The sequence below is a fragment of the Accipiter gentilis genome, chromosome 7 (genome assembly GCF_929443795.1).
Source record: "Accipiter gentilis chromosome 7, bAccGen1.1, whole genome shotgun sequence".
Taxonomy (NCBI): domain Eukaryota; kingdom Metazoa; phylum Chordata; class Aves; order Accipitriformes; family Accipitridae; genus Astur; species Astur gentilis.
Window position 1 is genome coordinate 17,207,162 of NC_064886.1, and position 23,489 is coordinate 17,230,650.

At 39.3% G+C, this 23,489-nt stretch overlaps 1 protein-coding gene across 9 annotated transcripts in view; it reads left to right on the forward strand.

The window, feature by feature from the left end:
* The window catches only part of KDM2B (lysine demethylase 2B), a 125,884-nt gene that overhangs the window by 8,239 nt on the left and 94,156 nt on the right, over positions 1 to 23,489 (forward strand). For 7 of the 9 annotated variants that reach the window (XM_049806146.1, XM_049806150.1, XM_049806143.1 and 4 more), the window contains 2 exons: positions 2,925 to 3,003; positions 10,418 to 10,464. In XM_049806146.1, the coding sequence (XP_049662103.1) occupies positions 2,925 to 3,003; positions 10,418 to 10,464 (126 nt within the window). Of the gene's footprint in view, positions 1 to 2,817; positions 2,824 to 2,924; positions 3,004 to 10,417; positions 10,465 to 13,121; positions 13,169 to 23,489 lie in introns of those variants that run through there. The other 2 variants (XM_049806151.1, XM_049806152.1) reach the window with 2 other exon arrangements.

The window sequence follows — 23,489 nt, forward strand, 5'->3', positions numbered from 1 at the left end:
CCACTTAGCCGGAGGTGATTCCTGCTCGCCCTCCGCCCCCTATTGAATCCAGGACCCCTTTTCCGAAAGGGTGCGATTGATGAGCCTGTTCGCCAGGGTTGGGGACTTTAAAGTCAATAACTTCTTTGTGTTTCTATCATATATTAAATTACAACGCTCCCCTCCCCAAAGTTCTTGGGTTTGCTTAGGTGACTTAAATTTCGGAGCGGTAAGCAAAGCCAGACAGCCCAGCTCTGCAGCATGGTGGCCTGGCAGGAAGGAGAAGGAGAGCAGTTTGCCCGGGAATCAAACGGGCCGGGGCGGGGGGGGCGGGCGGTGTGTGCAAGTCACCTTTATTTACTGCGGCATTGTTGAAACGGATCCTGAATCCCAGATGGCTATCACCAAAACTCGGCCTTACTGAGGACTCCCTGCCTGAGCTGGCTTTCTCAGGAAAGAGTACTTTTGGGTGTAATCCTCCTGAAATGGCTATAACTGTGGAGCCACTAATCTAGTTTAGAAAATTTCCTTTTCTCCCCTAGGCTTAGTTTTGCATGAGCATTTTAAGCTCCTTTTAGAAAAGTTAATGTGGTGGAGAAATTAAATACCTATCTTATTTAGGAAGGTATTTGTTTAGGAGATAAGCTCAACCCTGACCCCTCTTCCTCCAAACAAAACACAAACACCTATTTTTTAGCTGGAAAATGTTAATTAATTTTCCAGAAAATAATTGCATTCTACCCTCAACTTCCAAATACTCCAGTGGTTGCTATTGCTACATGCTAACTATAGTACAATCCACAGCTTCCCTAGCTCAGCAGCTCTACAGTCTTTGGGTAGCTTTCTCCTTTCTAGGGAACTTGAAAATAAATGACTGTCTTTTGTTATTTTGTTGTGGTCTGTGTCTGCTTTGTTCGACCCCACAAGGGATTTAAATGCTTTGTTGGGGTATTACGAAGAAAGAGTCTGCCTTCCTATTTGCTCTGGTTTTATTTTTACTATTGGTTTATTTTTTCTATAAATCCAGGAGTTTAATCTAGGCAAAACAATGACAGTGGTTAGTAAGAATAAAAAAGTCAGTTTATATGAACACATGGAATTGGTTGAGCGATATATTTATTTATTTTTATTTCCCATGTCCTTGTTTTACTTTTAACGATTACTCCTCTTTGATTTTTTTTTTTTAATTTTTTTTTTTTTTTGGCCGGGAATGTGGGTTGGAGGTTTTCCTCGAGGTGCTGCAAGGCAGTGGCATGATTTTTGGCTTGAATGCAGTTTGTCATAGCTACTTGTTCTCTAGTCTGCTAGACTATATAGCTGCCTCAGCTTCCACCGATACTCTTCTTGATGTTTCCGATACTCTTCTTGATGTTTGTTGACTTTCTGTTGTGGATGAGTGTCCTTAAATATCAGTGGTTTATTTATTTGCTTACCTAAAGCCAATAGTTTTAATGGGAATGAAGATTTCTCTAGTTCAGAAATATTTATTTGGTAACCTTAGTTAATTGGAGTATTCATTACACTTACTTTGAGACTAGTAGCAATAAAGTTTCTGTAATTTTAATGTTTTTGTAAATGGATAATTACAGTGCTCTGATTTGGTAACTCTAAGTAGGAATATTATATCCCTACTTGTCATAATTACTAACTGAATACAGCAAAGAAAAAGTTGTAAAAATAGAGGGAAGTGCATCTGCAGCCATGGAAGCTTAGCCTCTGTTTCCCCTGTTTCTTTCAGTATGGATTTTTACAGCAGAGAAACATTACCAATATAAGCTCGGCTCTGAGGTTCTCATGCTCTCCTAGGAAGCGTGTACGTTGCTGGCTGAATCTTGAAGAAGTTAAACTACTTGTGTGTACCTGAATTGTAATACATAAAGTGTACAGTTTATTTGGCAGCGTGTAGTGTATTTTGTAGTGCTAAAGAGTCAAGCAATGTTTTCCATTTTAAGGTAGCATGTGGATGCTATATAAAAGTCATTTTTTTCCTGTAAGAAAGGGGGAATAGCAGAACCATAGAAACAGTACGTGGCCACTGCAGGAATTCCTCTTCTCTCTGTGGCAGAAGGGTCCAAATGGAGTGTAGGGTTTTGTAGGCACAGCTCACCCAAATCGCTGCCTTGTAACTTCCTCTCTAATCCCCAAATCACCGCTATTGTATCAGACCATTGCATAAAGAAATCCCCAGGAAAGGCCAGTTCTCTGTAATCCTCAGAGTGAAGCAACAAGGTGATACTGGTCAGTGTTAACATAACAAACATGTTTAATTTTCAGTTTGCTTGTGTGTTATACTGTGACTCCCACATAAAATCTATTCTTTTTTCACCATCTCCCTAAGTGCCAGGAGCTGTATAAGATTTCTGTCTGTCAGCTCCTGCAGTTACGTTTCTGATTAATTAACAAAAAAAAGTACCCTGTTGAAAGTAACAGTAACCCTCACATAAAAAGAAAATTACTTGTTCACAGAATTAGGGCTCTCTGCTATACTCGGATAACGCTCACAAGAAAACATGTTTTTTTTTCTAAGTAGAAATGTATAGCTTAGAATGTGTAAATTTAAACATCCAGTTTAAACTACACATTTGCCCCAAAAGTACTAGGCTGGTTTGCAGTAATTTAGTTAGGATTATCTTTTAACTGTTAATTTGGTATTTCATTACAGCCTGGGTATTTCAACCCAGACCTTAATTGACAAACTCTGACTGGATTCTATTTTATGTGCATCAGTGAACAGGAAAAATAGAGAGCAGCTGGGAGAGCATTGTCTGTCATTTGGTTTCCGGTTTGGACCTATAAATATGCATTCTCTTTATATTTTTCTTTACGTGACAGTGGAGTTCTGTGGTGAGAAAAGGGAAATGGGGAGCGTTTTGAGAAAATGTAATGTGAGGTGCTAATGGCGTTGTAATTGATTTTGGATTTTTTTTTATTCATTATTCAAACAGATTTTACTTTTGAGTATGTGCAAAGAGAAGCTCTCAGAGTTCCCCTTATCTTCAGAAATAAGGATGGACTGGGAATTAAGTAAGTTACAACCAAATCTTGATGATTAATAAATGCTTTTTAAAATAACCATTATGCTGTCCACTTCTATGTGGTATTTCTTTTGATGATCTCAAAATGTATTGCAATTAGTAAGACTGTCAGCACCCTTGAGAAGAGAAATTATTATTTTCCACTTATAAACAAGCAGATAATGAGGTCTATAAAAGCTAAGTGCATGCAGCATAGTACTACACAATCAAAAATAAGTCAGTGATGAAAACTAGGAAGAAAATTCAAAGGTCCTTGCATCCAATCCATGCTGTAATGACAGAACAACCTTCTTTCAATTTTTGACTTATCAATTGTTTTCTGCGTTACAGGTGGAATGTCTAACGATGCCTGTCGTTTTCCATTATAATTGTATTTCTTCAGAATGTTATAGCTTTGTAAATAGTTAATAATGTCTAGTTAAAACATGGTATTATTAGAGTCTTTTTGAGGTTGCATTTTGTTAATGTCCAGTCATAAAGGATTTGGTATTTTAATAAGAGAATCCTGCAGGTTTCTTTGTAAAAGTGACAGTGTCTAAGAGAGAAATATTAAAATGATGTACTTGATTAGCCACATAATCCATAGTTTAGATAAATGTTCCTTGATACTTTTGGAAATTAGGACTGTGTAACTGATTATATCTGAAAAAAAATTAATTTTCTGAAAGCATAATTACTTTGCTCAGTTTCAGCTGGAACGCCTCAAAGTTTAGGGAACTGAAGAGTCCCAATTATTTAATTAAAAAGAATCAAGCCACCCCAATATAACTTAAGGAGAGAAAGAGAAGAAGTAGTGTTTGGGGTATTTGACAAGCATATGTCCTTTTACTATAAGAGCAAAGAGAAGCTGCTGTGATGCTTCTCATGATGCAGTAAAATAGTTTTATATGTTGAACTCTGAACAAGATGCACTTAATAGGTACTCATTAGTAATTACAGTAATGTTTATTATGTTGTACCAGGATATTTTTGTCTTTGATTATTAAGCCCAGCTATTTCTCTACTTAGTCCTGGATACATAGTCTAGTTTCTTGTTAAAAAAAGAAATGCAAACACCAAGATACCATCTTTTTGTTTGTTTGTGCAAAGCCTTTCCTAGATTGTATCCTAATTTTGTGACGAAAATGTGCATGTATTCTGTAATGTTTTAGAAGATAGGTAGAAACCCTAGCTATTAAGTGAGAAAGGCTGGTCACTTCTTACAGTTTCTAAACGGTTCTATGCTCCTATTTGGTGTCGTAGAAGAATAACCTAATTTTTCTGTCGTATTATTTGAAAGAAGGTGTGGTTGAGTGGAAAGCATTGATCCTTAAATCCCGTTCTCCTTGTGGACAAGAGGGGACACAAAAGCATCTGTTTTGATATTCCTGAAGTCTACATATAACCTTCATATGAAAACCTGAGGAGCAGAGAAAAGTCTTCCATATTCATAGCTTAATTATGCTTCACCTGCAGAAGCCACCTCCTTAATCTTAGCTTATATATTACATGACTATAGTATCGTCTTTCCTGATGAATCATTTTCTTATCTTCTCAGCTGAGTTTCTTTAATGTAAAGTACCATTTGTTCTATGTTCACTCATGACACTGTTGGTTAGCCTAGCTCCTAGACAGCCAATGACATCTCCATTGATTGAGTGCTTGTCCGAATGTATATTTACACTGTATGTATATATGTAACCATCGCCTGAAGCTAAATAATTTTTTTCTTCAGCAGGAGCTTTATTATTTACAGGAAATTCCTGCTCACTTAAGGGTTGTGCTCTCCACTCTACTCACCCAACTCGGCATTCCAGTTCCTCGCTTCCTCTCAGCCTCCAAATACAGGAGCTCTCCTTCCTAGAACCATTTTTCCTGCTGCTTTGGGGCCTCTGTTTTTCTGACCCTCCTTTTGGCTTCTCTGGTCAATGTGGCAGGGAGGTGGTTTTTTTGTTGTTGAAGGTTGTTGCTACTTTTTTGTTCAGTTTATTTCTTCAAGAGATGCTTCTCTTGGAGGGGTCCAATGAAAGACATATCTACTGTGGAAGGTGGTGGAAAATCATCTGAGACAACTGTTCTCTCTATATGCATTGGTTTTAAACTGCTGCTTCTAAAGGGCAAATGATAAAAGCTTCAAGAATTTCTTCTGGATGAAGCCATCAGCTCTTCTGTGAAACTGGGGAGTGTTTAGGAGCCAGAGATACTGCTGCACCTTCCTAGCAGCCAGATCTTCCTCCTGTGTGTGAGGAAGTTCACAAATTCCATACAGTACAAGAAGAAAACTGTGGAGATGTTTCAGCTCCTACTGTGCCAACAGTACCTGTTCAGCTAGTGCTCCATCAGCAGAGAAGTGCAGAAGTGAGAGCACGTCCCATGGACACAAACATTACTGTGCTTCAGGTCCTCAGCTGCAAATGGCAGGGCATTATCAGAGATGGATAGTGAGCACCCCAGCCTGGGACCACTGCCTGTACCAGACAGTGGTGCCCTCAGAACTCAGGCTGCCCGATGTGCTGTAAAGGTTGCACAAGATCCTTCACAAAGATACCTTGTTTCTTGGTGTCCATAACAACAAGATGTAATACCTGTTTCTTCTTGATAGCTCATTATTTAGGATTCTGTAATGAGGTAATTTCACCTTTGACATTTTAACACTGGAATCTCAGCTCACACGTCATCATTGGCTTCCCCATTGTTCCTGTGCCTGAAATCTGGAGAACTGCCACCTGGCACTCCCCTCCAATTTCGGTTAGCTGTGTGCTTTCATTGAAGCCTCCTGGTGTGATACGGCCTTTGGAGCGTGGTCTTTGGTCTTTCTTGATCCAGGTGTTCAGAGCGTCCTCAAGCTAATGAGATCATGTAATGAGTAATCTGCTTTTTTGTGTCATGTGTTGGCTTTTTTTCTTCAAGATGTGTTGGTTTTAGATGCATTCACAGTCAGCCTTCCTATTCCTCTTCCTTCCTGGAAGCCACCAGTAATGTTTAAGACCTTGAAGAAGGGAGGGCTTTGGCTCTGTACCTGCCCCTTTTATGGTTATACGCCACGTGCACAGACAGACCAGGTTATAGATGTACTTCTGTGTTGCGCTGAGGCAAAAAAAAGACCTGGTCTCAAATGCTTATGTGTACGTGCACATACACAGCATGCATCCATGTATAGATGACCATGCCTCAAAGATGATCATTGAAGATCAGGTACCTCTCTTTGTAAGCATTATCAAAGCAGTCGAATAAATAGCAGTTTTGGAACATGTATTGGAAGTGAAGAAGTAGCAGGACTGAATGCTGCTTGCCTTTATTTTCAGTTGGAGTTCTGCAGCTCTGGCAGTTAGGATAATGTGTCTTTTGAATTCTGAACTGGATTGCGAAGAAGTGGAAGAGGAGTAAATGCTAATCTACTGCAAGAGTTCTGGAGTCACTTACCCAGCTCTCTGTCACACTCTAATACTTTGGATAGTGAAGGAGAAATATGTGTTTCAGTTTGCTGTGATGAGCTTAAAACAGTCTCAGCAGCCAGGCTTGACTAGCCAGCTTCTCAGTTTCCTACCAACTGATGGTATCATTGTAATACTATTCTGACATCTTTCCTCCTTTCTAGGCCTGTTTCCCTTTTTCCCTTTTGTGATCCATTGTGTGCAACTTCTTCTTCTTGCTGGAATTCACTGTCAGAGAAGAGAGTAAAAATACTGAAGCTTTTTTGTTTCTTTTGAAGATATTTTTAATGAGTTAGTATGCTGACAAAAGTAAGAGCAAATTTTATCTGATATGTGAGCTTTGGATGGTTCCTGCATGGAATCAGTCGAATTCTCCATTTCACAGTTAGTTGGGTGAATTGTTTTTATATTCCCATTCTCTGCTGAATCATTGAATACTGTCTGCTCTGGGGGATTAAAATACTAGAATTTGTAGATCAGTAATCTCTTACAGCACATTCAACATTCTAATATTTTTTCTTTAAATGAGCATGACTTAGTAGTTTGAAATGATGTTGTAAAAAAATTGTACGCACTTGGGCATAAATGTCACTAGAGTGAGAGAAGGCTAGAAAAATGGTTTATGTGTATTTTAAATGACAGAAATGAAATGCATGAGCAAACTTTTCTATTTGGCACTCTGCAGGATAACACGTTTTAATTTTATTTACATTTCCACTTCTTACGTGTATCTATCAAAAGTAGCTGGCATGCAATATATGAGTTTTGTGGATGTGTAGATACATAAATGCTGTGTGCGTTGTATTCCAGCAAGCTCAAAATAGTATTGACACCTGCCTAACTGATCCAAAATGTTGAGAACCTTTAGTCTCATCATCCTGACATTTACTGCTTGAATTAATGAGTGTCATAGCCTGCCTTCTTCCATCAGTAGAGGGAGACTGGACAGTTTGCCTTTGGATCTGAGTAATTTGCTGATGAGACTCAGGAACCTTACATTCCACTTCAGGCTCTGGAGGAAATCATGCTTTACTGGATCTTTTCTAGCACTACTGTCTCTTGTCCAGAGGAGGCTGTAGGTGTCATTATACAGTAAATTAGGTGATCTGCATGTGTGTAGGGTGACTTTTGAGATACAGTAGTCTATAAAGTATATGATAGAAGATGATTTTTAGACTTCTGATGTTTTGAATAACTGATGATATGTGCTTCCACTTCTGTTTGCTGTTAAGCAGTCAGCTTCCATGTCTATGCCTGGCAGATGTACAAAGCGTAGCTGAACAGTTTGGTTACTGTGCTTGGAGGTACTCTGAAATGGCAAGGAATGAGATAAATGAGGAAAAAATTATTATAATGAAACTTTGAAAATTGCTTTCTTGTATATTTCGGAGCTGTTACTTGTATGGCTAGAAGCAGGAAAGTCCACCTGTGATCTCTTAGCTGAAGAGGAGCTGTTTTTCTCAGAGGGTTGTTCGTCTGTTTCCAGGATTGTAACTTGGAGAGAGAATGCTGTTTGGAGAGATGTCTCTTTTATCTGAACAACAGTCATCTTGCATTGTATTGTGGTTAATCAGATATGTATGCTAGCCAGAGCTCATCCTCGTGAGGATTTGAATAGGAGACTTCTCTAGCAAGTCTTTAAACATTTACTAAAATCCAAGTTTGCATCCAGTGCAACACTAAGGTGCTTGCATTTCTTTTCTGTTTGAGGCAACATGATTTGTATGTAACAGAATTGCAGAAAATCTCAAATGTAGTCAGCCATATTTTGGTGTTAAGTCAAGGCAGCCCTCTATACTATTCTTCAACTATTTCTTATGATGTATGAAATCTTTGGAAGCATTCATAGTGTTTTTATGCAAGATGCATTTGCCTGAAAATTGCGTAACAGCGAGGGAAAAAAAACCCCTCTGCTCAGTTCTTGCATTGTTGGTGTTTTGGATTTATATGCAGAAAAATGAATGAACCAACACTTAGTGATTAGTATAGGACCAGTGACATTCAAGCAAATAATTTTTTTTTTTGGCCATCATCGTGCTGTAGCAAACCAGCCCTAATTGTATAACAGTGAGTGTGGCAGTTATGCCGGGTGGGACTGGAGACGAAGAAGTACAGTCATTAATGGTCTCAGCAGACAGCAGAATGGGTTTAAATTAAAGCTGGACCTCGCAAGGCAACCCAACCGCAAAATGGGTTCTTGTACTTAAAACCTGCTGTGTTCAAGCCTGAAATTCTTCCCTTGGTGTACTCTTTCTCGAATGTATCATACATCCTGAGATTGCAGAGAAAACACCCCAAGGATATGCCAGGTGTGCTCTCCAAAGAGCTAAACATGCAATTTTATTATTAGGGACGATTGTATTCTTCCAGTTTGAGTAATGTTTATTATCAGCTGCTGTGGGACCTCTTGGAAAGACTGGATTTGCTTGTATGCCTCTGGATTAGGGTTGTTGCCTATCTTGGTGGTTGATTTTTATTTTGGTTGATACAAATGTGAAAAAGATTGCCATCTAATTGTTCTATGTGTCTGACAAAATACAGGCAAGCTGTTTCATTTGAAGATAAGCCTTGCATGTTCTTGTCTCCCACAAATAGTTCCTTCTTCCCCTACTTCTGACTTTCTAGTGCTTGGAAAAAAGATGAGCTCTGACTGAACCCTGAAGGTCAGTAGATTCAGGCTGTTTCATTCCAGCGAGGGAGTAAATTCCAAAGCTGTGGGGCCCCTGCAGCTAAATGCAAAGATGTGAGGGTTGGCAGAGAACTAACAAAAGATATTGTCCAGCCTCTGCATCCCACCGGAGGAAGGTGGTAAGGGTAAAAGAAAGTGGGCAAACAGAATTTGGCAAATAGTTATCCAGATATATGCATAACAGTAAATGCATTTTTTAACTTTACCTTTCAGTGTTTTCTTAATAATGAAAACTATTGCTCTAAAAGTTTGCCTATGGGCTGGTTCGTTCTGATTTCTAACTGAATCATGTCAAAAGTCCTTTATGACCAGAAGCAAGTTGTTTATCTTCAACCCAGGGCAGTACAAGAGGGACAGAGCACCTAGCTGGCAGGTTCCACAGGGCTGTTTTTCATTACAATTCCTTAGTCAGTTTTTGTGCAATGTGAAGGGTGAAATGCGGTCATTAAGATGAAGTCAATCAGCTTTGAAACCCCACTACTGTTTTTGTTTTCTTTTTCTGTCCAGTCTATACGTTGCAGAATTTTAGTCTCTACCTGACATGTAAAACTCACTCACTTGATGTACTAGGCTATTGTCTAATTACATTAAACCCCCACAACATTGCCTGTGTTAGAAGTGATTGTATAAATGCATTGACACTGGTGAACCAATTATGCTACCATTTAATTTAGCTCTGAATTAGCCCAGTTTGAACTGAACAACAATTTCCCTACCTACCAAATACAGCCAGGTTGTCTTCTGCCAGACAAGGAAGTTTGGAATAGTCATTAAAACAAAGGGGCTTTAGTTCATTATTTTTTATATTTTATTTCTAAGCAGTGAATCCAACCTGTGATGATGTGCCTTTGAACAAATTGGTTTACTGCTCTATGCCTCAGTTTATATCCACTGGCAAATGTGATAACGCTCACCTTGGGGAATATACATGAGGCACCACCAGTTGCAAACCATGCGAGTTGCTTAGCAGGAACAAGCTGTAAAGGTTTAGGGTTTTACTGAAATCGCTCCCAACCCCTTCCCTTCCCTCCCACTCCAGCGCTGCTAGAGAGTGCGTGAAAAGACACCTCTTCTCCTCTTTCATTATGAGTAGAGAAACTTTTGTACACTTGCCAATGCAAAGATGTTACGTATGCCATTAAAACTTGCACTGTCCACACTTCAGAGAGGCCTTGCTTGATTCCACCTACTGCATTATGGACAAAGAGCACTATACATTTATTTCTCTTTTATTATGGTAACGAAAGTGTACCCATACTTATCTTGATGGTATTTAACATTGCTTTCTTTGCTAATTATAGAATGCCTGACCCGGATTTCACCGTCAGAGATGTGAAGCTATTAGTGGGTAAGTTATTTTGAATGCACTGGATTAAGTCTATACAGAACAGAATTGCTTTGAAATACTTGTCCAGTTGTGTTTGTAGACATTTGTGATAACTCTTAGAATCTGGGAGAAGGCATGGAGAAGCAATTTGTAAATTAAAAAGGCTGGGAGAACCCTAATTAGTAGTTGTGCTGACCGGACTCTGATCTTATGCTGGATAATTGGCCATTTGAAAGAGAGTGAATGCTTTTGCTCTTAACAGGTGTCCTACAAACACTTTTGTGATCCTGGAAAGCGGCAGCTCTATTGATCAAGTTCCCTTTTTTTTTTTTTCAATCTGTTGTAGAGCATCTGTTTGTAAAAGGTATGATTGGAGCCGTATCACCTTTTGCCTGTGCTCTCCCCACAGTCTTTACCAGTGTCAGGCCAGATCAATGCTTTGAGGAAAGGTTGCTAACAGAGACTGAGCACAAAGCTTTGCAAACTGTCTGTCTTTTTGGTAAGACACAAACCAGAGAATTGCTGACTGTAATCATCAAATGTTTCCTAGCAATTTTTGCAAAAGGATTTTTTTTAACTCTAAGAAAAGCTACATTTTTAATAGGAGGTTATACTGTATGTTTCTTTGAAATCTGCTTTTACTGAAGATGGATGTGTTATTTATTGTTTATCTGAAATTGTTACTGAATAGTGATACTGTGCTCTGTGAAGTTGTCACTATGGAGCTAGCTGAGTTTTGGATGTTAGCTGCAGTCCTCCACGGAGACTTTTAACTGCATTCTTGCTATTTAGAATTTACTGGTTTTATCTACCTGTGTTATGACAGGAGTTATCTTTTAAATTAGCCCAATTGCTGCATTCTGAAAGGCAAATTTTTGAAAATTACTCTTGAGTTTAATAATCAATGGGAATATCAAGTCTGGAAAAGATGTAGTTAAGAAAAACGAGGGAGAGGAACTTGTGCCTCATTTCTGCTCACTTGGGGTTATCTGTGAGAGAAGGGTTATCTCTGATAACCTTCCTTCACAAACAAAACTTGGCAATGTTGCTTAATTTATGATCATTTGTAAGTTTGGAAGGAAAAAAGGCCCAAAACTCTTTGGCAGAAAATGTTAGGGAAGTGGTGTGGGAAGTGCTATTTGTAGGATTTCTGTTGGTCAATCTGCAGTTAAATTAGGAAATAATGTGAGGGTATTTGGAAGTCCTAAATTTTAAGGATTTCCTAAATACCTGCAAGTGCACATTTGTAGGTACGGAATACCTCGTCTTGCTGCAGAGGAGCCTTGTGCATAAACCTTGTAATTATCTGGACCCTGTTGGCAATTTTCTGTGAATTTGTTCCATAGCTGATAAACTGCCACATCTATCTCTGAAACTGCTGAAGTTGAGGGTCTGACTTTGAGATGTTTTGGAACAGTGTAGTGTTGCATAACAACATTGTTTTTCCTGTATAACAGTCAAAGTGTGGGAGTTGCATTTCCTCAAGATTGATGTCCCTTGAAGTATTAGGGGGGTGGAAATTCCTGTGTACATGGCTAGCAAACTGGGAGGATATTTATAAATAAAATTAGATTTATAAAACAATGGAGCAGAAATAACAATTGCAATTAACTGTGAGATTAACTTTAATGTAAAAGTGTGCCGTTTCTCACAGCTGGTTCAGCAATCTATGTATATGCTCTTGGCCAGATACTGCACGTCATGGGTCTTTTTTTAATGTGTTTGGACAAACTCCCTTTGGAGTCATTGTATTGATCCTGAAATGTGGTCAAGAGCATTGTCACCTCCTCTGTTTTTAATATAGTAGTTGACTTCTGGCATCACAGGTGGAAACTTTGATTCAAAAGGTCTAAAATATTTGGGAAATGGACTCTAAGTTATACCTGAAAACTCATGGTTCTCATGGCAAATAATTTCTGTTGCTGTGGAATTTGTGCTGTATATAAGAGCCACATTGACACTGACAGCACATGGGGGCAATTCTTGTCTCCATGCCAAATTTCTAAATTATCTACTAATGACTTCAGGAAACACTGGTGAGCAATTTCTAATGGCATATCATTGCTGATAATTTTTTCTAGTTTTAGGTTAATATATATGTTACACTCACAATCTAATGTTCAAATAAAGCAGATTAAGAGTCTTGTTTTATTAATATCTCCTGTGATTGTCCCTGCATTTTTTTTTAGCAGACTCCTCAGATCTTGACTGAACCTCCAGGTGTCTGCGTTTCTGAAGCACAGTGTTTTCAAAACTTACTGCTGAACCTGGGAGGGAATGATGTTTTGTGAATGTGAAATGGAATGATCATAACTCTCTGCATCTGAATGTGCGTGGGAGTCAACAGAGAGAGAACATAGCTTGAAAAATGTTGTGTTCTGTGTAAACTTGTTGTTTTTATAAGGGCTTATCATTATAGTATGCTGGTGCTATTTAAACCTATCATTTGTTCTCTTCTTCACATCAGGGGAAACACATTTGTCATAGAACATTTTAAAGAGATGGTGCTGGGTTTTTCCAAAGCACATAAATTCCATAGGAAGTTACTGAGCCTTTGGTCTCAAATTATTCTGAAATCTTACTTTCTATTTCTAACGTGGTTGTTGTATCATCTCCATATTTGAGTACCTATAAGTCACAAGGAAATAACAACAATTGGTAGCCTAGCTTTTTTCATCTCCCTTTGAAAACTCTAGTCTGTGGCAAAAATAAGGATGAAAAAAAGGTGGGTTTTTTGATCATCGTTTGTAGTTACTTAGGCTTAAGTGTATATTTCTTCAGTGTTTCAGCAGACTTCCGAAGAAACATTGCCATTGCTTGTTGGATTTTTTTGTTTTCATTGTTCAAAAAATGCAGATACCAGCTGTAATTTAGTTTGGTAATGTCTATGACCTACTGTTTATGACTTGCACATTAGTGTGCATGAATGTACACCTATGTATAATGTGCATGGATGAAATACTCTTCATGTACAGTAGCTTTACTTTAAAGAACAAACACTTCAAACTGCACAGCTGGAGTAATGGTTACAACTAGACTCCTACCTCCATATGAAAGTTATCCTGGATACTCTTTAAACCTGAGACAGTGGATTAATTTCAGCAGTTGGAATTTGCCTGATCTCTGAAATGGCTGTGAGCCAAGAATACAAATGGAGAAATGGAGAGGAATTACTGGCCTGCTTAGGAACTTGAGACAACTCTTGAAAGAAGAAAAACTCTGTTGTAATTTAATAACTATTAAGCTTTGTAATTTCATTGTTGAAGGTAGATTTGATTGCTAATTCTGAAGGACAGAATGTCACTGTCATCTCTTCATAAGTTGATTTAAAATTTAAGAGGGTCATTGGCCCTCTTAATGTCTCCTTAAACATCTGCCACATCTGCACTAAAAGCTTGGTAAGTGTTATTTCTGCAGAATCCTTACTTTTCCTATTGGCATGCCATGCTGGTTTATTGGTCGTGTTAGCATATGCATATGGACTACTTGAAAAACAAGTGCACAGCAGTAGCTAGTTAAGTATTGGGGCTTTGTTTTATTCCAAACCTTTTTGCACATTTGTGATTGTTGTCTTTAGATCTGCATAGTATCTTGGTTTATGTCCTTTTTTTCTTTCTTTCATGTTCTCCTACTCCCTTGTTTTAAGGGCTCCCAGAAGTTCAGAGAACTTATACCCATTGTCCATTTATTCTTCTCTGTAACTAGAGTTAGTCTTTGAGCCGGTAAACAGTGTATCTCGAGGATACTCCCAAACAGGGCTACTGGTGAGACTCTCAGACACTGGTTTTTTTTCCTTGGCTGCTAGTCATGTAAATGTAAGTCACAAAGCTCCCTAGAAACACTCCAGAAGTGTCTTTAGAAAAAAAAAAAGGGGGGGGGGGGGGTTAGCTGAAGAACTGATAATGGGGAGTAACGGGTATGTGAAGTGCCAAGTGTTGGGACAGCACAATAGTTATTACTAATTTTTCCTCAGACTGTGTGATTCTGAGTGACTTATTGTTCATGCCCAGAAGAGGCAGCTATACAGAATCATTTATATTTTCCAGGCCTCTTGTGTTGGCTTCTTCTACCAACAGCGCTTCTGGGCTGCAGCACGGAGAGGTGTCTGTCATAGATGGGCAGAAAAGAAAAAGCAAGTTTTTCCAGATGTGCTTGCTTGAATCTCCATACACACATATCTGTGTGAATGCTTTATGCTAATGAACTAAAGAACAAGTGAATTACACTTGCCAGGGATAACCTAGGACTGAGCAAGGAGAAAGGTAACTAACTGCCTTGCTCAGCAAGCTGTTTGAAAGCCAGAGCTTCTGTCATTGCTGTTGACCATCTCTAGTCTTTGCTGTTCCTAAATTCAAGGACTGAATGCAATCATTTGCTTTAGTCTTTGATGTCAGAAAGCCAAAGCATTCCACTTTTTTGTTTGTTTGATTTTTGTCATTATATTATTCTTCACAGACATCATAGAATCTGAAGAAGGGAGCGCTGAGTAGTTTTGGAAGCTATGAACCATGTAAAGGAGAGAAAAAGTGGAAGCATACATGAATGTGTGCATCAGTCTATCAGTCTGAGCTCCTTTCTTTGATTACTTTTTTTTTTTGGTGGTTTGCTTGGGTCAGCACTGATTGAATTTAAAAGAGTATCTGCTTTTCTGTGGCATCTGCAGTGTCTCGCCCTTTGACTTGTAATTGATGTCTGCACTGCCTTTGTCTTCCTGGGTTGTCACAGTCTGGCCCGGAGCCCCCTGGGTAGGTGTGGAGTCCCTGCACAAGCGTGGTGTCTATATGTAAACAGTAATGGCTAGTCTGGATATATTTGCTTTTATTTTTAATTTTTAGCTGACCTGTCTTCAGTTTGCTTGCCACAGGCTGGTGGTCTATTGCCATCAAATCCCAGCTTTTATACTCATACCTAAATAAACTAAATAAATCACTAAATAAACCTAAGTGGTGCTGCTGGGTCTGTAATGTGCATTGCCTCCTCTCTCTATGGGCTGGTGTAGCTTTCTGTGCCAGGGTATGTATTATACACCCCGAAAGTTGAGCTTGCAATCCCAGCTAGTGGCAAAAGGGACAATTTCAAAACATGCTGAGGATTGTCAGAAAGAAAAGAGACTTTCAGTTATTGTGATCCCTGGGCTGAAGAGGTTAAAGTTGTGACCACGCGGTCACTTCTGCAGGATCAGCAGCATTGTTGTATGGAATTCACCATACCCGGCTGGGCATTGTATCAGTGGGAACAGTGCAAGTACAGGATTTATACTATTCATGGGGTGGTCTAACAACTGACATCAACTCACTGATTGATTTTATTTAACTAACTCACTAAGGGTTTATTTATAGAATTAAAAAAATAAGTGTAGGAGCAGAGAACAATGCATCATCAGCCATGTATTTTGCTATTGAAATCTGATGCTGTAGACTGGACTGGGCCATAATGCTTAGATAGATGGAAAATGTTTGGTTCCCTTAATTTATTTGCTGTGTTCACAAACTGTGTTGAAAGGCTTTGGTGTTCTTGTCTTGTATAAAGAACCCGAGTAAAGTTGAAAGCAGCAGTTGAAAGTTTTTAATTGTGATAAAATTTGTGCATTAAGATATGGCAGTAAAAAGCAAACATGACAAAGCTTTGAAAACTGTTGCAGAGAGCAATCCTCATCTGGCCCAAAGAGATGATGCAAAAGATGGGACCTAATAGATCATTTCAATATTTGATTTCTGTGATTCTGTCAAATCTTTGAGGACCTGGCAGGAGGCTTTGATCTCCAAGACAAAGGGTAAAAGGAACACCAAGGCTCTATATATTCTGTTGCTTTCTTTGCTGGGAGTAGCTGAAGAGATACCTGATTATTGCTGGGTTTTGCCTTCTCGTTAGAAACACCAAAAGAACAGGAGCTGAGCCAAAAATTTCTGTTGCAAATTGAGTGTTTAAAGAAATATGTGTGAAGGTCTCTGCCTCAACTATGAGTTTATAATCATGGTGTCAGTGGAGAAAGATAAAAGAATAAATTACATCATTAAATCCCAGACGTTTGCAAGGGAAAAGCTCTATAAATGGGGGGGTTTGGCCCTGCAAGTGCATGTCAGCCTTCCCTTGTGCTGCTGACAAGTATCAGTTCTGGAGGAGATGCTGTGTGCCATCATGCATCTGCTCATGGTTTATTGACTAAGTGGATAAGATGTTAAGGACTTCATCGTACCGCACTGAAGTGAGCAACTGAGCTTTCTTTAACATCAGTGGAAGAAATTAGACCCGCAGAGGAGTATTTCACTGGCTGTGAAGTTTTTTTTTCACAGGGGAGAGAGCTAAGCAAGTTTTCTGAAATTTGGCATCGCAACATTTTGCCCATTGTAGGAGTAGCTGCTATTCCACAGTGTAATGGTGCACAGTAAATAGTGTGGCCTTCTTTTCCCAGGTGGAAACTGGGCTGAAAGGTGAAATGATCTGCTCAGGTCCCTGTTCAGAGTGGTGCGGAAGACAGGATTTGGGGAGTCTCAGTTGCTAGTTTTCCTGTAAACTATAAATGATGTACTGAATGTGGCGAGCCATGGCCTCTTCTGTGCAGGAGACGGCAATGGGGTGGAACAAATTCCCTTACTAGTTAAGGTAAGCAGGCTGATTTAAATAATTTAAATTCAGTTAGGACAGAAAGGATTACTGCCTGTCAAGTGTACGTAGCAGCCATCAGCTGTGTGAGGCTCCCTATCTTTCATCTAGCCATTTTTGTTTTGTTAAATACATATACTGCTGTAGTCCCCAGGAATTCCAGCTAAAATTAGAATATATACATCAGGTACTTCACAGAAAGACAAGAATCCCCCTAATCTATACTTCTGGAAGTAGGTGATAATGAAAGGGGAATGGAAAGAGATGCAGGCATTGTAGGTAATGATTATAAAATGTGCTTTTTAATATATACTAAAAACTGTACACACATTTATAAATGTATACATATACATATGTATAAATTTCATTCAGTACTGAATCAAGAATCATAAGTGGTGTTTCCACAGAAGAGAAAATTTTGGTGGTGGTGACTGCAGATCAGGTGGGTAAAGGCGGGAGGGAGGACAGAGACCATGTAAACTATTTCTTTTTATATTAGCATACATTTCTTGTGGTGTGTTAGCACAATGGTTCCCGAGCTGGCTGTGCAAATGTGTTCAGCTTTTTGTTGGCTACTCAAAAAAGCTAAAAGCAAACCAGGTAACTGTCTCTGAGTAACTGCTTCCTAGTGATTTTTTTTTTGGTTCATTCCTCCTGTGTGTTTGCTCCCCCTCTCAAATTGATCTGCTCTGAAAATTGTATCATGGTTGAATTCACATGAAAGTACAAAGCAAGTCGAGAGGCTTGTAGTGTGGTCTGTGGGCAAGTAGGGGAAATTTTGTCTTAATCAATGTACAGTTCTCCATCCTGTGAAAGAAAATTAGCCGTGCAGATACAAAAGAAGGACAAAGCAGCCACACACTGCAGTTCAGAAAACTTTCCATCATTTCTGCTGAATAGGGACCTAGTGTTGCTTTTTCTATAGAGCAACGCTCCATTTGTTTCAAGGAAGTTGTGAAATTGGAGACCAAGAGGAGTTAGGAGGGAGGCTCATTAGAGAAACTTTGTTGTAAGGAGTGCTTCCCAAAATTAAACAGGCTGTTCAAAGGAAGTGCAAAAGTCTGCCCTCAGACTTGCATTTAAGTCTTTATTAAGATGTATGCTTCTTCCCGTGTGTGGGGATTTGTCCTGTGAATGCAAGTGCCACGTTTGGAAGAGCAGAAGAGCTGTGTCAGGAGTCATTAGCTGCTGTATCTCCAGAAGTCTTGTGTGGAAGGATAAGGAGGAAGCAGTGAGGTCTTTGCTCTGTTCCTAGTGCCTAAATAATGCATTTTTCAAATGCAGTAGACCAGGCTCTTCTAGGGGAGAGGAGTGAACACTGATCCCATGGGAGGGGAGGTACTTGTATGAAATATTTCCATTCATTGTAAGATTTCTTCTCTTGTTGCTCAGGGTTTCTTTTGTGCCCTATGGTGTGATCTGTGCCTGGCTTGCTCTCTGGGTTCTGCTTTTTTCCTTTTCATGTAAGTGGGACTGTTGCAGTATTAACCAAAGCTGAGTTAATGAAAGCATCCTCATTGTTCTTGTGGCTTGGAAGGCCAATGTATGTGTAGTTTTTTAAAAAACAACTTGTGAACATGTTCTTCAGCTTGTGAGGATTCAGATTGAGGGTACCTCAGTCTCTGGATCCAGCAAGTTACACCCTAAATTCATCAAGGGACTCAGATCCACAAGAGACAGTATATCTCTCCAATGGCTGAGAGGAGCAGGGGGATCCCAACAGCGTTTTGAAGACAGGAGATAAGGATGGCTCCTTGCAGGATGAGGATGAGCTTGGATGTTCCTTACAAGTGACTGTAAAATGATTGCATGTCAGTGCTATTCCCATTGATCTGAGGATACAAAACCAAAATGTGTGCTTTAAGGGAGCTGAGTTATGTACCTGGCTATAAACTTTTTCAAGGGAAAAAATGGAAAATCAGAAAGCGGTGTATGTCAAGGCCAGTGATTTGTCTTAGATGTTATGAGGCTATTTGCAGTATTACAGCAACATGTGCTTGAGATTCAGTCTTTGTAAAAACAAACAGTTCCTCCATCATATTGTTTTGTGGCCAAAACTTGTTTTAAAATCTCCCACTATTTTTTAAAAAACACTTTGTTTTTAAAATCAAGTTCCAAATGTCCTCACAGTCATGCTGTTGGGACTGCCAACATTCTTCATGCTCTGAAGCTTCTCTGTAATTGGGAAATCTGCTAAGTCAGACCTCAACTAAAATTGGCATATAAATATTACCGCTGAAAATGAACTTCCAAGTGCCTCTAACTAGGATGGAGTCAAACCAATGGTCTATCAACAAAGGGGTTTATAAGTACTGTTGGTGTGAGCTGGCCAGACTTCTAGCTATTGTGTTTCTTTTTAAATGTGAGAACTACAAAGAGGAAACATCTGGACAATTTAAAAAAAAGAAAAAAACCCCACTGTTTTAGTGAAGTGATTTATTCCGATTCTATCTAGCAAGTTTCTCTTTTCTAAGTACAGCACTGAAGACTTACTGGTTCATCTTCTTGTGTTTGTTTTTTTTCTTTTTTTTCCCTTGAGCGACCTCTCCTGTTTTCTTTGTATCCCTCTTTCTTTGATGAGGCTACTGTACAGAACTCCTTTTACTCCCTAATCTCATAGTAGCTTGTGAGGAAGTACAGATAAATCCTTCCAGACTTGAGCAAGTGCTATTAGGATACTCTTACCAACCAAGAACCAATAATGATAGAGCAACATACTTTACTGTAAGCAGGACCAGTAGGACTTGACAGATGGATTTTTGTTTTGTTTATCATGGGATCTATTAGTTCTTTGTGGGACACCAGCAGTTAGTCGTGTATGTAATGTGATTTCTGAACTGTTTCTCTCTCTGCTCCCTGTTTGCTCTGGACTAGGAAGAATTACAAAGTTGCGGAGCTGCACTGTGTTCTCTCCTGGGCAGAATTAAACTTAGAAACTAGACTTCAGACTTTCTGAATGGATTTTTTTTCAAGTGAAGGTTACATTAGTGATTTTCCTATGGTCTGAGGGCTCTACCTAATTTGTTGAAAATTGAAGCGGTTTGTAGCAGCTCTGAAACAACCCTTTGGGACTTTGGCATCCACTGATACTAAGGTGGAGCAGTGCACGAATGAAGTGGAAATCTGTCTATATTAAAGTGGCGTATTGCAGACTTTCAGAGGACATTGCTTCATTTAACACACAGTGGTTTTGTGCCTCTTAAACAGCTTATTGTTTAAGGAGAAAAGCTCCAGTCTGTAATATCAGAAGAGGATGCTGGGGCTATGGTTCGGTGTCACTGTATGATTTTCCACACCAGCTGCTGGCGCTGGTGCTGGATGCACATCCCTTACCCTGATGTTTGTGGAACTGTGCTGTGAAGCAGGCAGGGAGCTGACCCCGCTTAAAAAAATTATTTAAGCCTCATCAGTTTCTTGAGTATTGGTGAACAGTTTGTATCATGAAACCAGGACCTAGGGCAGAGAGAGGTTAAAACTTACCCAATGTTCCTGATAGTCTGGAAATAGAAACTTGTCCCTCTAATTCCAGTACTGTGCTCTGGTGCCAGACCATCTTTTTGTCATCTAAACTGGCCTCTAGTTTTTGCTGTTGCTGCCTACTATGTGCCCTGCTGTAGTGTCTCTATTCCCTGTACTATCCATTGCATCTAACAACTTGCTTTTTTGCCATACCAGTTAAGCAAGTCTAAATTGGTGTCCTGTTCATTCTCATCCTTCTCTCCCCACTTTTGGCATTGCTCTCCTATCCCTTTCCTGTGAGCTGGCATGGGCTTTGCTCTTTCTTGCAGTGAGGTGGTTCACAAAGTTGAATCAGCAGAAAACTCACACTGTCTTCCTCCCTCGCAGAGAGGGGGAGGAATATATAAATACTGTTTTTATTTTTTTTGTAATGCTGATTTAGCTCTCGGCCGTAACCAATGCTGGGCTAAAACATGATGGATGTAGCCTTCTACCTCTGTCATGAGTTTCCAGTGGGGAGCTCTGCATCAGAAGAGTGCCTGGTGAGTGAGCCTTGATCCACGATTAGGGCTTCTGTGCAATAAAATAAATAAAAAGAAGGTATTTGATGCTCCCTCTTTATGCTTTTTTTTGGCTCTTAGAAATAAAAATGAAATATTATAACACTCCCTTGCCTATGTTTAGCATGTCCGCTGACTTGCCATTTTGGAAGTAGAACCATTTCTATTTTTAGAGCTGAGCTTCCTGTTTGAGCTGTCTTTAAGTTTGTCCTTCGCCTAACTTGGTCAAACTCTTTAAAAAAACCTTAGTTAAACTGGGGCAGTTTTGCTAAAAACAGTCATGTTCATGTCTGGATATAAACAGCAGTAAATCCGCTTTGAATGAACACTATAATAAAAATCCAACCTCTCAAAAGAATGTGTTTCCATGATGTCAAAACATGAAAGTGAAATTGAACTGATGTGTTGATGTGGTCACGGTCATCTCAAAGCCTCTGTCTACAAGTGGATTTAAAAATGAGTTGTCCACTTGGGAAAATTAACCAGAACAGCTATTTTAGAATAACTCCCCCTAGTCACCCTGTTCTTCTGCAGTAAGCATCCCCTGCTTTTTAGCTCATCCAAATTAGAAGAGAGCTGTCTGGAGGAGTAGCACCCAAAATCCTAAGTATTTCATGGTAGTTGTTATGCTTTAGTGTCATAATTTACCTTAGTCCAAAATGACCTTCGAGTGTAGTTATGCCTTTACCTAAAAAATATATATTAATGTCAGCATGTTCTGGAGATCTGATGTAATCACAGCTATATAAATCTTAAGATGTCCTCATTGAAGTGTGGACACTAGATGTGTGGTGGTGTTGCCAACCCTTTTGACAGGTCATCTTTGAATACCGGTTTGGACCAAAGGAGAGCTGCGGGATTGCTGATATAATTCACACGTTAATTGGTAACATGAATGGTAGTTGAAGGTCATCTTCCATTTCCTAATTGCCAAGTATCAGGAAAATCAAGGTCATAGTGTTTCTTATTTTGGGCTGATGATGAGATTTCAGGAGGGCAGAAGGGCAATCTAAGGAAAGAGGCAGTCTTTCTCTGCCAGTTCTGGCTGTTCCATCCCTGCTTGTGCCATGCTGGCTCTTGATCCTGAGGTCCTTCACCTGGGCCAGCTTTGGTGCCTGCCTAATCCCACAGTGAGCTGATGCAGTTCATACTATCAGCAGAAAAAGGAAAATATTTTCCTGAAATTTTAGTAATCTCCATTTGCTTGCCCTAAAGTCAGAGCAGTGCCAGGGTCAAAGTGAGAGAAGGTCAGGGCTGCACAGCCAAGGCAGGGGAGGTGAGACCTTTGAGGAGCAGGGAGCTTTTGAATCATCTCAGCCATCTCCCAAAATGTCTCCCTGATGGAGAGGCATGCTCCATCCCTCGGAGCTGGATGCTGGGTTGCGGCCTCAGCTTTGTCCTATTGCCAGATGCCGGGCACAGCTACGCTCTTCTTTCCACCATTGATATTACTGGTGGAGCATATCACAAGAAACTATAGCTTGGAATTTACAATGTAAATAAGGCCATAAAAACCTGAATTGTCCTTTCCTTGTTGGGGTGTCCTTCTGCATCAGAGGTAGCTTTCCTAAAAATAAAATGAGACTAGATTGCACTGATCCAATCAATGCTGCTTTGTACTTGTCTTCCAGAAACTGCTCTGCTATTGCCAGATTAACTTAATGAAATAATTTAATTTCTGTAGGATTCTTCATATGCAAAGATGCTATTGATAGTGTAGAATACAATACTATAAAATGCTATTAACGTGAAATTATATAATTCTTATAACTTTTTTCCTGTATTTTATCTGTTACTATTAAATATGTTTTATGTTGAGATAGGAAACAATCAATGGTCTTAAAATAGATTTGACAGATAAAGAAAATATAAGTTTTTCAGCAAAGTTATATGCCTTCCCACTTTCCTTAGAACTTGTATTATTTTCCTTTCTGTAATTGTTCTTTGTGTGCTAGCTCTGTCTTTTCAGCTACCTGGAGTATGCTTATATTATAGGTTAGTGCATTTGGATACTATATAAAAATTAAAAGTAAAATGTTTCTTTGTATATGGAATTTTTTATTCCCCGTGTGGTTTTCACTGGCTGAAGTTTCAAAGAATCACTGAAAATTACAGTTTATGTTTTGGGTAGATGTAAGGATACTAATTGATTCTATATAATGCCACTAAAACACATTATTTGCCGGGAGCCTTTCTTTAGTCTAGTCCTATAGCATTAAGGGTTAAGACTTTTTGCTGGCTTAAGCTCTTCCTGTGGACATGCTCTAAATACCTTACCTTTTGTTGCGTGAAAAAAACTAATAATGTGGGTTATTGCAATTTGTCAGTTTTATACCAAATGATAAAGCTGCAGACACTGAAGAGGGGAAGGAGGGGGAAGGAAGGGGGAAGGTACATGTCAAGTACTCCTAGCTTTACATCTCC